The sequence below is a fragment of the Aphanomyces astaci genome (assembly GCF_000520075.1).
Source record: "Aphanomyces astaci strain APO3 unplaced genomic scaffold supercont1.59, whole genome shotgun sequence".
NCBI classification, from domain to species: Eukaryota; Oomycota; class Saprolegniomycetes; order Saprolegniales; family Verrucalvaceae; genus Aphanomyces; species Aphanomyces astaci.
In genome coordinates, this window is record NW_009798322.1 from 296,660 (window position 1) to 311,370 (window position 14,711).

Here is a 14,711-nt window from a genome sequence, read left to right on the forward strand (position 1 = left end):
CAGCTTCAACCAATCAACTTCAAAGACGTCAAAAGGAAAAACGCGCGTTTATACTCAAATAACGCGTCCAACGTGGAGCGTTTTAAGTTTAACCTTTCTAGTGAATGAAGGTCGGTGGAAGGAATGCATGTATTTCATCGCATCCTTGAAATCATGGCGGCGGCAGCGGCGTACGTCCTGCTTGTGATCCGCGGCCTTGAACATGTCGCATTGACTGAAATCAACAGCAAGCTTCAAGTAGATGTTTCTTGCTATCGCACGCCATGTTCACCGATGGCGTCTTATTAGGTGGTGTCCATCGAAATCTTGACGTTGCAAGCTGATCCAGCCCAGCCGCGCCTCGACGTCGAGCGCGGCGAAGCAGCGGTGGGGAAGCTTCTTCTATATACAACGTCGTCTCTAGCTGATGTAAAGTCCCTTTGCTCCATCCAAGTACGTGTACCTTCCTTCAACCGCCACCGTCATCTGTATTGACATGTCCTAGGCGTGCTTGGCTTACCTTGGGCACACCGCGGACATTGCCACAGCCACGTCGGCCGGACTCAACCAGATCGGCGTACGTATCGTAACACATGCTGCGTCGTCTCTCATATATACCCCTCGCATCCAGATGTTGGTCGAGCGCGCCTCTACATGGAGCGCCGCGTTGGCGCTGTGGAAGGACGTCCACCATGATCCACCTCCGCCTTCGTCCAAGGAGGATGCTCCATCTTCCGCGCTTCGCTTTCGCGGATCTTGTGTGCGGGATGGCAAGCATGCATATTCGTCCGAGGCGATCGCGGGCGCAGTGGGCACCGCCGTCCTCAACTTGCATCCCAAATGGACCGTGTCGCTGTCGGACTTTGACGTGGAAGTCGTCGCACTCGTCATGCACTCCCACGTCGTGTGTGGTTAGTATTACTAGACACACCAACCTTCGTACTAATAGTAGTACATTCGCAGGGATATCCTTGGCCGAGAACTCCAAGACTATCAACTACCGCGGCGGCCGCCTAGCCCCTGAAGCCCGCCACCTCTCGTCTCTGCAGTACATCTCGACCCTTCGACCTAGCACCGCCTATCTAATGCTGCAGTTGGCCAAGTGTCAGCCGGGCGATGTGGTGCTGGACTGCATGTGCGGCGTCGGGACTCTCCCAGCCTGTGCCGTGCGCTGGGGTACTGACTTGTGTGTTGACATGTTGAATAATTGAGAGTAGGACGCCATGTTTTTGGTCTGGGGGGAGATGTGACTCGGGATGCGGTGGACCAAGCCAGTGCCAACTGTACTGGTCAATATGCATCCATCTGTCAATGGAGCGCCGAGAACCTTCCGCTGCGCGCGGCATGTGTCGATAGAATCCTCGTGGATATGCCGTTCGGGATTCGTTGCGGCAACTCGGTCAACAACTCCAAGCTGTACCCCAAAGCGATTGCTGAAATGGCGCGGGTGTTGCGGCTCTACGGGATTGCAGGTACAATAGTACTAGTTGTTCAGATCTACTAGTATTTAGTATTACTAGTATTGCCCTTTTAGCCAAAACGTGGGCTGACACACTCACAAATCCATCGATCAATTATTTGTACAGAATTTTGCATGTAACAACGTCTCGTGTCACACTATTTTAAGTCACACACTAATTGAATGTTGAATGGTTGAAGAGTGGATTTGATTGGCCACTTGAGCTGTGTTCTACGTTTTGATTGGTCGACAGCACAATTCTAGTATTCATGCGATGCTGTGATGATGGACTAGTGCTACTGGTCATGTCCAAGAAGCTGCTGATGCATTCGGTGCGCAATACGCCGTCGCTGGTCGTAGTCGACGCCCTGCAGGTCAACATTGGAGGTCTCGGCGTCGGTGTGTTTGTGCTGCAGAAGACGTCGCCTCACATGGCGCCACGTCACAAACCAGCAACTTCAACAGCCAGTAAACGAAAGCTCCAACAAGAGCATGTACCCTCGACAACAGTGTGAATCCAAGTCAAAGTTCTAGACCAGAATGACCAAAGACGATAATAATACCACGTAGGTGTATTATATTGAGATGTATTCTACTAGGTTGGAGAATATATGGCATCTTGTATTCCAGGTCGAAGGTGGAGCAAAAGTTACGACCCCAACGCCATGTCGGATTGCTGGATTTCACGAAAACTGTACGCCCCACGTCCATCAAACTAGGCACATTCACCGTCAATATATATATATATATATATATAGATTTATACGGATGGCAATATATATATATATATCGTACTTGAAGCACATAGTCGTGGTATTTCCACAGCGACTGGCGGTGGGATACGGTGAAGAGCGTGATATTTTGCTTCTTGCAGTACGAATACATGAGTCCTTCCACGTCCACACTCACCGCCGACGTGCATTCGTCCAAGATGGCAAACTGCGGCGCATGGTAAAACAGACTACAAATATATAATTATATATTTTAGATAAATAGAAATACAAACCGAGCCATGGCCAGACGCTGCTTTTCACCGCCGCTCAATACGTCTGCCCAGTCTTTGACTGCATCCCATCCATCTAGAAATATATATATATATATATATATATATATATATATGCCGTATGTAGCAATATCATAGAACAATAATATCTCACTCGTACCATCGGCCAAGTACTCGAGTTGCACCAGTTGCAGCAACTCCAACAAATCCGCATCGTCCGTCGAGTCATCCGCCGTGTTGGGGTACAAAATTTGATCGCGTAACGAGCCTACATGCGTAAATATGAATATATATATATAATATATTTACATAAATAGCAGATATTCGTACCGAGGGTCAAGTACGGGCGTTGGGGAATGTAAAACAGTTTGCTTCGCGCGGGTTTCACGAGCTATATATATATAAATATATTGTTTAGGTTGGAAGATATATAGATTTCAGTGTTACTTTGCCGCCAAAGAGAGGCCAGAGTTCGCCCAGGAGCCGAAACAGCGAGCTTTTGCCGCACCCGTTGGGTCCGCACACGACCACGTTCATGCCAGACTCGACCTAATCATTGAATTAAAGCAAATAATTAAAAAAAGTACAAGTAATTATTGTCGATTTGATACAAATTTGGGGAATCGCGCCGACCAAACCGATCCACAATCGATCTGATTGGTTGAATTTCATTGAGAAGGTTTTGATTGGCTAATAATTTGAGCTCATGTAGCCAATCAAATCGATTTAAATTCCAAAGAGAAACCACGCCACAACAGAATGAAATTTCACTCGAAAGCACAATATAAAACGCCATAAAATATAAATGACATCGTTAATGTGGATTCGATACGAATTTCCAGACCCCGTCGAATCAAATCTCGCCGCCGAATCGAATATATACGAATCGACGCGATTGGCTAATCCATTTTTGAGTGGATTTGATTGGCTCTTGCAGAACGGACAAGGATATTCAACCAATCACAACTCCAGCATATATTGATCAGACAAACCAGGCGAATTTTGGAAAATGTATAGCGAATTCACAATATTCACTGTAAACCATTTAGAGCACGCTTCCTTCATATACAGAATGATAGTACCTTGAACGACAGAGACGGCACCAACACGTCGCCGTTGGGGGTCATGAGTGGCACATTCTACAAGATTTGAATTAGCTTTAACGATACAATAGTATCATACTAAAGGTAGCATACTTGAAACTCGATCACGTGGTCCTTGTATTCGATGGTGCCGGTGTGGTTGGTGGTTGGAGAATCCGACTGAATCATGGTACGGGTGTACTTGCCAGCGTGGAGGTCGTTGAGCACTTGGATCATATCCGTGACCCGTAAAGTAAACCCAGCAAGGCGGGTCAGTTCTCGACCGGATAGCACCAGACGCCCCATGGCTTCGGCCAATTTCATCAACTACGAGACATTTAAAATGGATTTGAAATAGATAGGACGTAGTACCATTTTGCCCGACCGAAAGTAATCTTCCATGCGTTCGGCATGGGATGACGTGGCGTGGCGTGTGTCGGCCGGGTTTAGAAACGGCCGCGACACAAGCCAAAACCCCACCACCGTGGCAAAGTACTATATATACAGATTGTCGGATTTAAAAATATTTTAAAAAGCACGAGTTGGCACAACATTTTAAAATACATGGTTTCTCATCAGTTCAAACCGATTTAAAATACATGGTATACTTTTGATGTTGTCAATAATCAAAATCACGAGGTGGCAACATAGTATAGTTTAAAATTCTTTTTAAATGCATGGTCATTTCAAACAGATTTAAAATACATTGAATACTTTTGATGTTGTCAATAATAATAAAAAACACGAGGTGGTAACATAGTAGTTTAAAATCCTTTTAAAACACATGGTTTGCTCAAGAATTTCAAACAGATTGAAAAAACATGGTATACTTTGGCAATGATGTTGTCCACGACAGTGATGGAGAAGCGGAACTGCTGTCGGATTTAAAAATATGAAAAATCAAAATCACGAGGTGGCAACATAGTATAGTTTAAAATTCTTTTTAAATGCATGGTCATTTCAAACAGATTTAAAATACATTGAATACTTTTGATGTTGTCAATAATAATAAAAAACACGAGGTGGTAACATAGTAGTTTAAAATCCTTTTAAAACACATGGTTTGCTCAAGAATTTCAAAAACAGATTTAAAAAACATGGTATACTTTGGCAATGATGTTGTCCACGACACTGATGGAGAAGCGGAACTGCTGCGCCTGCCGAATGAGATGGACGAGCGCGTCGTACGACGACTGCAAAATCGCATGTTCCCGCTTGTTGCCGTGGTAAAATGCAATTTCTACACGAATAGATTGGTTCAACGTGGCAAATGTGGACCTCTATGTACCTTCGCTGTGGGTGATAAGTCTGGCGTTCACAAAGCGATAATTTCCCTCTAATCGTTGCTCGGCGATGGTGAATCGGCCGGTGGGTTGGCGCAACCACGTCAGGAACACCCCCGACCCGACCAAGTAGCTGAGCATGGTGGTCGGCCCGCTCAACCCGATCGTGCCCGCCAGCTTGTACGCGTAAATGGAGATGTCCAGGAGCGGCTTGGTCACGTTCGAGTACAAGTCGGCGACGGACGTGGCGAAGCGCTCCACGTCCACCTGATGGACAAGGTTTGGATGCATGAGAAGAAAGAAAAAGTACCGTGAGGAGTTGGTCGGGGTTGGTGATGCGGGTGTCCAGGTTCGACACTTTATAGTACGTGTACTCGTGCAGGTATTTCGTGTACAAGTACGTCGACAGCCGCGTGCGGAAGCGCAGACTGAGCTCCGTTTGACCGTACTTGAGCAGGCAGTTGACCACCGACACTGGAAGCATCACGAGAAGGAAGCGAGATAGGTGATGGACAAAGTCCTTGCGCGAGCCGCTGATACTATGGGAGGTTTGAGATGAAAGGACAAAGGGAGAGGGACGTACATGGCGCGCTCGATAGAGGTCATCATGTGCAAGATCGTAATGTCAAATGTCGTCCGCGCGGTGAGCAGCCCCGCCACGAGAAGCGCGTACGCGACTTCAGGAGTCCACAATCCCGGCACGATGATGCGAAAGAGTCGCATGAAGCGTCCGAGAAAGTCCTACATGATGCGGCGACACGGTCAACCTGGATGTGCGTGCGATGGAGAAGGGGTACGTTGTTGATGGCGACTTTCTTGTCCTGGCCTTTCTTCTTCTCGGGGGTGTACTGGGAGTTCAAGCTGCATGCACTTTCAGCATCCTTCTGTCCTTTCTCGCGGATCGCGAGGGCCAGAGCGATCACAGACAGCGCCACGCCGCCCGCGAGCTTGCTCTGCGCCACCATCGATCAACAACGGATAGATAGACGTGTTGATGCATCCTTTTCACAGTCAATTATGATTGGTTAATATCTTCTTCATGAGGCAATCGGATTGGCTCATGTTTCGGAATTCCAAGAAGGTTCGCCATGCAGAGATGGGAACTTTGGATAACGTATATGGCCAGTTTATGGTACACTTGAAAGAGACTTGGTTGTAGAATGCAGCTTACTCGTCTCCCAGGCCCGGGATTTCAATTCTGAAAAGGGCTGCCTGCATGAAGCCGAAAGGTTGGGCATTCTTCTGATTATTTAATCGGCTTGAATAGACTTCAGCTTAGCGTTCATCTACTTCGATTTCCACTGTCAAGTCAAGGCAAAATAGGAGGGACGGTTTATGGTGCACGGTTTAAGCTTAAAATATGTATGCTATTTTTGCTTATTTTTTAGTGATTTCATTTTTCTAGTGATTCGATTGGCTACTCCAAAACTCAAGCAATTCCATTGGCCAATTTGAGTGCACCTTAAACTGTCCCATGCACCATAAACTGGCCATCTACGTTAACAATAAGCTCGATGGTGCATTCGGTGCGTGTCCTACCTGACTGCATGCCTAACCATCGAGTCTGGGGCGCTATTTACATGGCTGCGATGCAATGGATCTCGAAGAAAGTCCACTTGATCGTCGACTGAGACTGGCGTTTCCCTCGCCTGTTAGACGAACATTGAAACGCTTCCGTGGTGTATTTCCCTGTGCGCCCTTTCGCCGCGATCCTCCGTCCTGTCGGTGGTGTGCAGTCTTCACTTGCTTTTTATGGTCCGAGTCAGAGTCAAGCCATCATCGTCCAACGTCATGCTTCCTCCATTCCACCAAGACGTCCGCTGCTCTCGTGTCCCGTCGTGGCTGACTCGCGTGGTGCTTCCATGCACAGGAACACTGTACCTCGCGGGCACCGTCGGAACGAGCTTGGCCTATTTGACCGTGTTGGTCGAGTACGTCGCCAACGACTTCTGGTGGCGCGAGTTCAACACGACCGGGGGACAAACGTACGTTGCGGATGTGTTCAATGCGAAACTCATCTTGGGGGGGTCGGACCGCCAATCCGTCGACTTGTTGGACGCCAGCGCCGCCATGCTCTACGACTACTCGGCCACCAACACATTCGTTCATATCCGGCCCGTGGCGGCGCGCCGATGGTTGCTGGACGCGTTGCCGCTAGACGTCGCGGTCATCACGATCCGGAAGAACAGTCTGTACGAGAACGTGTTTACGATCGTGCCACATTGCTGGGTCGACTTCGACCGCCGCTTTGACATGGCGCATACTGTAAAGCGGCAGCAACGATGCAAGCAACGGCAAGGCGCCAACGCCGCCGTGTACTTGGAGTCATTGCTGCGAAACGTAGATGCGAGCGATCTGTTGCTTAGCGCGTTCGGCCAGACCTTGTACGCCACCATCTTGACGCCGCTGGGCAACATGACGGGCGGCGCGGCGTGGGTCCAGACTCTGCCGGCGACGTGGCCATCTGTGGCGGACGAGGTGCAGTGGTGGAGTCGGCACAGTGTCACACATTGGACGATTCCAATGCAGAATCGGTTCCAAGTCGGGTTTGAAGACACGATTTCGATTGTCAACGCGTTGGGCGTGAGCCAGCCCATCACGATCAGCTCGTGGCCGTACTTGTACAGAGGACTCGCGGCGTGGTCGTCGTGCTATTCGTCCGTGGGTCTGTGGAATGACCTGAACATGTGCACGTTCTACGGGTGCACTTTAGTGGCCAACTCGAACTCGTCGCTCGTGAATATGGGGATGGACTGGGACTTCGAGTACAACGGACCTGCCTCCACCGTGGGCATGCGCTTGATTCGATCGAGGATTGGGCCGCTCATGGCCGTGGATTTCAACTACGTGTACGCGCCAGCATCGCTCGTGGCTGTATTTGAGGCGTTTCAGCGGCAGTTTCTCATCGCGTTGATGCAAGTTGCTGTGGAAGTGGGTGACGAACCAGTGATTGACGTAGTGCCGACGTCGTGGCAGGACCCGACCCTGTTGTTCTACGGCGGCAGTCCGCTCTGTCTGTCGTTTACCGAGCCCCAGTCGTACCCGCAGATGCCGCTCGCATTCAACGACGGCTGCCAAACCCAAGATCCGTTTGCGATCGAGTTCAACCGCCCAAATTTGGTCCTGGCCATGCTGGTCTTGGGCTTTCACACCCCAGATGAGGTGGATGCAGTGTGTAAGCTGAGCGTCAACAGCGTCCAGGCGTGCCACGCGGCGTTAACCAGTGCCTTGACGCTGCTACGTCCAGTCGTCGCCGATTTCAATATGGCCGACGTGCCTCGTGCAGTGCAAGACATCATGGCTCTGCACATCCAATTCATGCAGCTGGCCGTTCGAAACACGAGTAGTCGGACCAGTGTCTTGTTGACGCAAGACCTGCTCCCGTCCACAGACTCAGCGTGGTCGTTCATTGGATGGATAGCCTTGTACGACTGGGTGGACGGCACCCGTGAAGTGTACAACGTCGAAGGCGACCAAGGCGAGATAACCCTCATGACAGGGATGGCGCCATATGTGCACTTTGTAGCGAACGCGCAAGAACTGCCCCGAAAGGCGTGTGTGTACCTGTGGTACTTGGCTGTGTACGTGTCTGCCATGTCGGCGGCGGTGGCGGTCGCGATGGCGCTGGTTGGCCTCGTTGCCAAGTTGCAAGTGGACGGAGCAACCAACTTGTTTGCGTACAATCGCATCGGCGGAAGCGTCTGGATCGGCCGCCCGCTCATGTTTATTCGAGGCATGACGGCGGTGATCGTTCTGAGCACGGCCACGCCCACGCTGCATGTAGTCAATTATGTGACATCGTTTGTCCAGCCCGCGAGGCCATTGGTCGAGACGCTGCTCTTGGCCAGCGAAACCGTGTGGCTGCAGTACGTGCTCAACGATGCATTGCTGCCCGTGACCCAGCCGCACTCGAAAGAGTATGCGATTCTTGGCAGCCTAGTCGGGTTTTTCATGGTTGTGTATATGGAACTCACGGCGCCGTACGTTGCGCAGACGACGATCCATCGATCGTGTGCAATTGCGAGCTTTCGCCGGGGAATCAAGTGCACCAGTGGGGAAATCGCCATCGGGAGCTTTGACCGGGTCTGCGCTGTGATTGAGATCCACATAGGGTGCGCTGTATGTGCCTACGTGGTCGTTCGATTGGCTAGACATATATTATTGGTTTCAAAACCGGCCAAGACCAGCCATCACGCGTTGATTCCGGCCGCCACAGAAGCCTACTGCTCGCCAGAGGCAACCGACCCCACGGCGTGGCACTTGGACGCCATGACGTGTATCATGTCAGGGATGGTTCCACTGCGAAAAAGCCTCTTTGACTTTAAAACGTGGGCCGTAGTTCCAGGCCATCGGACCACCGGCCATACCTTTGCCGTGTCAACGTTGGTCGTGCCATGTCCTACTACTAGTAGTACTAGTAGGTCTCCATCGTTTCGAACTCGACACGCGTGGCTGGGGGGGCTGAGTTTGCTGTACATGACCACGTCGATCGCGGGCAGTTATACGTTTCTGGAGCTGACCAAATCGGCCATGACCAACGACTTTTGGTGGGCGTCGTTCGATGCACAGACCCACGTGTACGTGTGCAACTGGTTCAACACGATGCTGCAAGTGACTGCCAGTTCCACAGCCAACGTCCAAATCCTCTCGGCTGGCCACGGCGCCCTGGCGTCCACGACCAACCTCACGGCGTCGGTGGTCGGGGTGTCTCCGCTGTACGCGATTGCCGTGCAAGACGACGCGAATTCGCTGTCAAATGTCATTCTAGGGCTGCGAAACATGGACGGATGCCTGGTTCCTTGGATCATGACGTCGTACTGTTATGTGGACTTTGGCCGACGATGGGAGATAGCGCCCTCCGTCGCCAAACAAGATCGGTGCTTAGTAGAAGACGTACAGAACGGTGCCGTGTACTTGGACTCGATGCTGCGGAATGCCGACTTGGCCAGCTTGTCGCGATGCTGGGGCGATGCGCTGGACATTGGGGTCTTTTCGCATGTTCGAACCAGCGTCGACGGGCTGGCGTGGCTCGAAAGTGTGCGTATGGCCGCCTCTACGACTCCAGTCGAAGAAGAGGAGCGGGTGTGGAGGCGCTACGGAATTGCCAAGTACACGACGCAGTGGCAAAACTTCAAAGCCCTGGGCGTGATCGAGTCGTTTTCGATCCAAAACGCGTTTGGGTGGAGCTACCCCATCACGTTGAAAGTGTCCAACGGGACGTTCCAGCTGCCTGTGCAGACGTCGTTCAAGATGGCGTGGCCCCTGGCATGGGATTTGTCGCTGATCGTGGCCAATGCGAGCGTGTTATCCCACAAGAGTCTGCTTCGCCGTAGCAGCAACTTTGCGTACGCCAACATGAGCTTGGACATGATGTCGTCTGAGTTTGTGCCTCGACCGATGGGGCCAGGGATGGCCATGGTCGAATCGGCGCTGGGTCCATTTGGCTCGGTCAAGATGAAGCGCGAGGCGTGTCCGTCGTCGCTTCGGTCGTTGTACCAGCAAATCACGGCCCAGCTAAAGCAACGACTTGGCACGGAGGCTGCGATTCAGACCGCGTTTTGGCCGATTTACTACTCGTTCACGATGCAACCAGTGATGAATGTGTGGGCAAGTATGAGCGAACGAGGCGGCGATATCCTGTGTGAGATGGACCCGAACTTCCAGCCGGTGGACGACCGCGCCGCCGTGTCGTTTAGTTATCGCGGGCTGTGCGGCGTCCGGCTCCAGGACACGCTCACGGGGGACACGGGGGGGCTGATTAAAGCCATCGTGGCCACCTCCGACTTGAACGCGACCGCCGCCGCCGCCCTGGAGCGGTACTCCCCCGACACGTCCATGCGCTTGATCGCGTCTGCCCAAGCATTTACCACAGCGGCGTTTTCAATACAAGAGCTCACGACCTTGCAACAACTAGCGCAGTCGGTTCGCCTCGAGTTTCGGCAGGCTGTTTTGAACCTCACGATGGTGCAGTTCATCGTGCGTCGGGCGTCGGGTGGTCCTCCACCAGCCGATGCCGCCAAGTTGTCGACTGTGAATGTGTTTGACGAGTCAGAACGGAACTTTGAACTGTTTGCGTGGCTGTACTTGTTTGATTGGGTCCAGGGCATAAGGGAAGTCGTGACCTTCCAAGGCGACGTTGGCGCGATCACGTCCATGTCGACAACCACCGTGTACACGGAGATGCCGGTAAACCCGATGGAAGTGCCTTTGAATGTGGCGTTTTACATGCGCTGGTTACTGCAGTACATCACGTTTGTCATGCTGGGCGTGGCGGTCGTCGTGTGCGTGTACATTGTGGCTCTCAAAGGCCAAGTGGAGGCCGCCAACATGACGTCGTTCAGCCGCGTGGCGTCGCTAGTATGGATCGGCCGGCCACTGATCTTATTACGGGCGTTTTGTGCTATTTGTCTGCTCTCGACGTCCTCTCTGACACTCTCACGTCCTCTGGACGGTCTTGTGTCGTTCTTGAAGTGTGATTCCAAGCCCTGGTATATGGTCATTCTCACCGCGGGCGAGCTCAACTGGATGACGTACATCATCAACGACGTGTGCTCGGTGTTTACGCACCAGTACACGCAAAAGTACTCGTGGGCGAGCTTTGTGGTGGTGTGGGCGGCGTCGGCTGTGTGGGAGTTTGCAGCTCCGGTGGCCTACTCGGTGGTTGTGGACAGGGTGTGCAGAGTTGACCAAGTGGACTTTGAGGTGGTGTGTCGAGGTGGGACGATTGAAATCGGCAGCGTCCGCCGGTTTACGACGTTGATTGGACTCGTATTTGGGTACTGCGCCGGGAGCTTTGCATTTGTGCGGTGGTGGTTTCCCCACATGACAACCACGTCCAAGACGTCGTCCGTGTTCCTGTACACGTGTGCCAAGCACCAGTTTGTTGCGGCCAAGTGGGAGCTTGACGGCACGCAGTACCTGGACAAGGCGTCCGCCGTCCTCACGGGTCTCCTCTCGGTGCAATTTCGCCATGTCCTGTACCTGTTTGACATCAAGACGTGGCGCGTCTACACGATTCCGCTGGCCACACTCGACACCATGGATCGAAATCTACCGCCCCATCTTGCTGCGGCGCTGCCTCTGATTGAAGATGACTGACAAATGTGGTGGCTTGTTTATTGTCCGACATACTGCTATAGTACATGTTAATAGCGTCAAACGGTCAATGAGATTGGGCTTGTTGACAGCGAGGGCAAATATTGATATGGGGTTGCGGTCGTGGTAAATTGATACAAGGGAAATCGTGCATAGCGTAAAAGTTCAGTTTAAGAACACTAAAGGCATGTAACTTGACTCATGTATAGGTTAAAAACGGCATTTCTAGGAATTATTGATTGGCTAATTCGCGTGCGCACCTTAAACTGGATCGAGCACCTTAAATTGGACTTTTACGTTAACTGTTGCTTGGGATGAATTAGAGGTGTTTGGTAATTCCCTCTGACAAAATTCAATTACTACGTAGTATTGCATTTGATTCGCCCATGGAAGTTCCGAGGTCTTCTAGTCAAGTGACACATATGTGTATTTGATTCGATACGGATGCCGTGAATATTTTGTAAAATACGCGTCATTTCGAGTCACTGGAACAGCTTGGCGTGTTTATCCGGAAAGGTGGCACCAACATTTTACTAGTACTTCAAAGTTGACAACACTAAAAGAAAGGCAACGAAGACACTGCCGAGCATGAGCGACGTGAAAAACGTGGGAGTGATCGGTCTCGGCGTGATGGGACAACGCATGCTGCGACTTCTCCACAATCAGCCGGTGCTTCGTGCGACGTATGTCTGGGACGCCAATCCGTCCGCTGTGCAGTCCACGCTGGAGGCATACCCTGAACTCAAAGCCGCCGCCAGCGCCGCTGACCTCATCCAACAGCAAGGGTTGCACTCTTTGTACATCGCAACCCCCCCGGCCGCGCACATCGACCTCACTAACCAAGCCTTGGACCGCGGCTTGGCCGTGTTGTGCGAGAAGCCATTGAGTACCGACGGCGCTGCTGCCAAGGCGACGGTCGAGCGTATTGCCGCTTCTGGTGCTCGCACGGGCGTGAACTTTCCTCTCGCGACCGCACAAGGCCTTTCCCTGGCTGAATCCCTCTTTGGAGAAAACAAACCCCTCGGCGTCCTCCAAAATGTGTCCGTCGACGCTGCCTGGTTGCAGTGGCCGCGGCAGTGGCAACAAGGTGCCGGCGCGTGGTTGGCGGAGCGACACGAAGGCGGATTCACGCGCGAAGTGTTGTCGCACTTTGTGTTTGCAATCCAGCGAGTCGTGGGGCCACTTACCCTACTCCAGAGCGCCGCTACTTACCCGGAGGCATCCAATCTGGCGGAAACCGACCTCAGCGCTCGACTGACTGCAACTCGCGACAATGCGACCGTATCTGTGTCCATCGAAGGGCATGTGCGCGGAGACATCCCGTGCTACAACCAAGTCCGCTTGGAGGGCGCGAACGGAACGCTGGTGCTCGGGCGCTGGTTCAGTGAGGTCCAAGTGCTGCCAAGAGACGGCAGCGACTTCCCAGTGGACAAGACGGATCGCGATGATCTCGACTTGGCGTCGCACTGGGCCGCGCTTGTGGACGGCCAGCCGCATACGCTGTCGAGTTATGCGGAAGCGTTGGGCGTTCAACAAACCATCGAAGCCATGCTGCAAGGAAAGAAGTAATCAACTCAATTGAGTGTGTACTAACAGTAACGTTATAGTAATGGACATTACTTTATTTGTCGTAGTCCTGTACTAAGACTTGCAATACAATACAAAATATAATTCTATTAGAGTAGGTTACAATGGTAATAAAAAAAGTATTTATAAAAATACTACTAAGTACAGTAGAATACCACTTCGAAGTATTTGTTTCGACATAACATTATTAATAGTAAAAAAATACTACTAGTAGTAATACTGATTTGATTTACTGTTATTGAATAGACAGTGCAGAAGTATACGTATAGGTTGGAAAGTCCGACAGTGCACTACTGTACAGTGGTACATCCCTGAAGGTTGAGTAGAGTAATAGCCAATCCCAACACTTGATTTTGTATACTTAGATTTGATTGGCGAATTGGAATGCAGGTTCTGAATTCGGCACTTGATTCTACATGCGCATTTGACATGAGTTCGGTTGAGGTGAAGGAGAAGGTGGAAGTGACGTCGTCTCCGGTGGATACGGTGCCACTGGTATCGCAAGCCAAGTCGCTCTTCCAAGCTCTGGGGGGAGATGTGAAGGGGGCAGCCCAGACGCAAGATAACTTCACCAAGGGGTGCCCCGTCGTGTCGCAGGCAAGATCCCTCGTGGAAAGCACGATCCTTCGCGATCCCGCGGCGGCGGCCAAGACCCAGAAACACTTTATGTCGTTCTCCCTCGACCACTGCATTGGTCTCTCCCAGGCTAAGTCCCTCGTGCAGGTCATCTGTGGCGATACCGCCGGCGCTCTTCAGACGCAAGACAACTTTACACGCGGCTGCGCCGTCATCTCGCAGGCCCGCTCTCTGGTTGAAAGCACCATCCTGCGCAACCCCGAAGAAGCGTCCAAGACCCAACAGTATTTCTTCGGCAAGAAAAGCAAGGCGGCCGAAGCCCCACCGGACTGCCCGTTGCCCAGTCTGGAATGCGTCGTGTGCCTCACAGGCACCAAGACCGTGCTGCTCCTGCCGTGCAAGCACCTATGCCTGTGTCAAACGTGTTCGGCCAACGTCACCGACCTCTGTCCGCTGTGCAAAGCCCCCATCGAATGCAAAACCAGTGTCTTTCTCTAACTTAATAGATGCACATACATACAGTAGTAGTACCCTACAGACGATCACCCTGGCAAGATATCTGTCGATTATTCTTCATTCGAATGTATGGATACTACGAATTTATTCACACTGTGAATAAATACGTCAGTACATATATATATATGTAT

The 14,711-nt window shown here is 51.5% G+C and overlaps 6 protein-coding genes across 7 annotated transcripts; 3 read left to right on the plus strand and 3 right to left on the minus strand.

Moving 5' to 3' along the window:
- Nucleotides 1-138: 138 nt before the first annotated feature.
- Nucleotides 139-2,008, plus strand: H257_14629 (hypothetical protein). Its single transcript, XM_009842517.1, has 7 exons — nucleotides 139-237; nucleotides 289-432; nucleotides 485-556; nucleotides 611-890; nucleotides 943-1,155; nucleotides 1,197-1,451; nucleotides 1,733-2,008. Exons 1-7 carry the CDS (start codon nucleotides 154-156, stop codon nucleotides 1,951-1,953), a joined length of 1,269 nt encoding a protein of 422 aa, XP_009840819.1. The 5' UTR covers nucleotides 139-153; the 3' UTR covers nucleotides 1,954-2,008.
- Nucleotides 1,996-5,798, minus strand: H257_14630. 2 transcript variants are annotated; one of them, XM_009842518.1, is made up of 14 exons: nucleotides 5,604-5,798; nucleotides 5,390-5,547; nucleotides 5,117-5,345; nucleotides 4,812-5,073; nucleotides 4,630-4,763; nucleotides 3,896-4,018; nucleotides 3,638-3,850; nucleotides 3,524-3,580; nucleotides 2,889-2,990; nucleotides 2,772-2,832; nucleotides 2,602-2,709; nucleotides 2,445-2,517; nucleotides 2,234-2,399; nucleotides 1,996-2,153 (listed from the first exon to the last, which is right to left on the minus strand). In XM_009842518.1, exons 1-14 carry the CDS (start codon nucleotides 5,769-5,771, stop codon nucleotides 2,088-2,090), a joined length of 1,920 nt encoding a protein of 639 aa, XP_009840820.1. In that variant the 5' UTR covers nucleotides 5,772-5,798; the 3' UTR covers nucleotides 1,996-2,087. The 2 variants fall into 2 exon arrangements, with proteins under 2 accessions (XP_009840820.1, XP_009840821.1); XM_009842519.1 differs by having other exon boundaries at nucleotides 2,001-2,153; nucleotides 2,445-2,709.
- Nucleotides 5,799-9,203: 3,405 nt separating this feature from the next.
- H257_14631 (hypothetical protein) lies at nucleotides 9,204-9,661 on the minus strand. Its single transcript, XM_009842520.1, has one exon. The coding sequence runs from the start codon at nucleotides 9,612-9,614 to the stop codon at nucleotides 9,306-9,308; it is 309 nt and encodes a 102-aa protein (XP_009840822.1). The 5' UTR covers nucleotides 9,615-9,661; the 3' UTR covers nucleotides 9,204-9,305.
- A 1,537-nt stretch (nucleotides 9,662-11,198) lies between these two features.
- Nucleotides 11,199-12,088, minus strand: H257_14632 (hypothetical protein). The gene has a single exon (XM_009842521.1). It carries the CDS (start codon nucleotides 11,776-11,778, stop codon nucleotides 11,242-11,244), a length of 537 nt encoding a protein of 178 aa, XP_009840823.1. The 5' UTR covers nucleotides 11,779-12,088; the 3' UTR covers nucleotides 11,199-11,241.
- Nucleotides 12,089-12,409: 321 nt separating this feature from the next.
- On the plus strand, nucleotides 12,410-13,534 carry H257_14633 (hypothetical protein). Its single transcript, XM_009842522.1, has one exon. The coding sequence runs from the start codon at nucleotides 12,490-12,492 to the stop codon at nucleotides 13,468-13,470; it is 981 nt and encodes a 326-aa protein (XP_009840824.1). The 5' UTR covers nucleotides 12,410-12,489; the 3' UTR covers nucleotides 13,471-13,534.
- Nucleotides 13,535-13,866: 332 nt separating this feature from the next.
- On the plus strand, nucleotides 13,867-14,591 carry H257_14634 (hypothetical protein). Its single transcript, XM_009842523.1, has one exon. It carries the CDS (start codon nucleotides 13,873-13,875, stop codon nucleotides 14,560-14,562), a length of 690 nt encoding a protein of 229 aa, XP_009840825.1. The 5' UTR covers nucleotides 13,867-13,872; the 3' UTR covers nucleotides 14,563-14,591.
- Nucleotides 14,592-14,711: the final 120 nt, after the last annotated feature.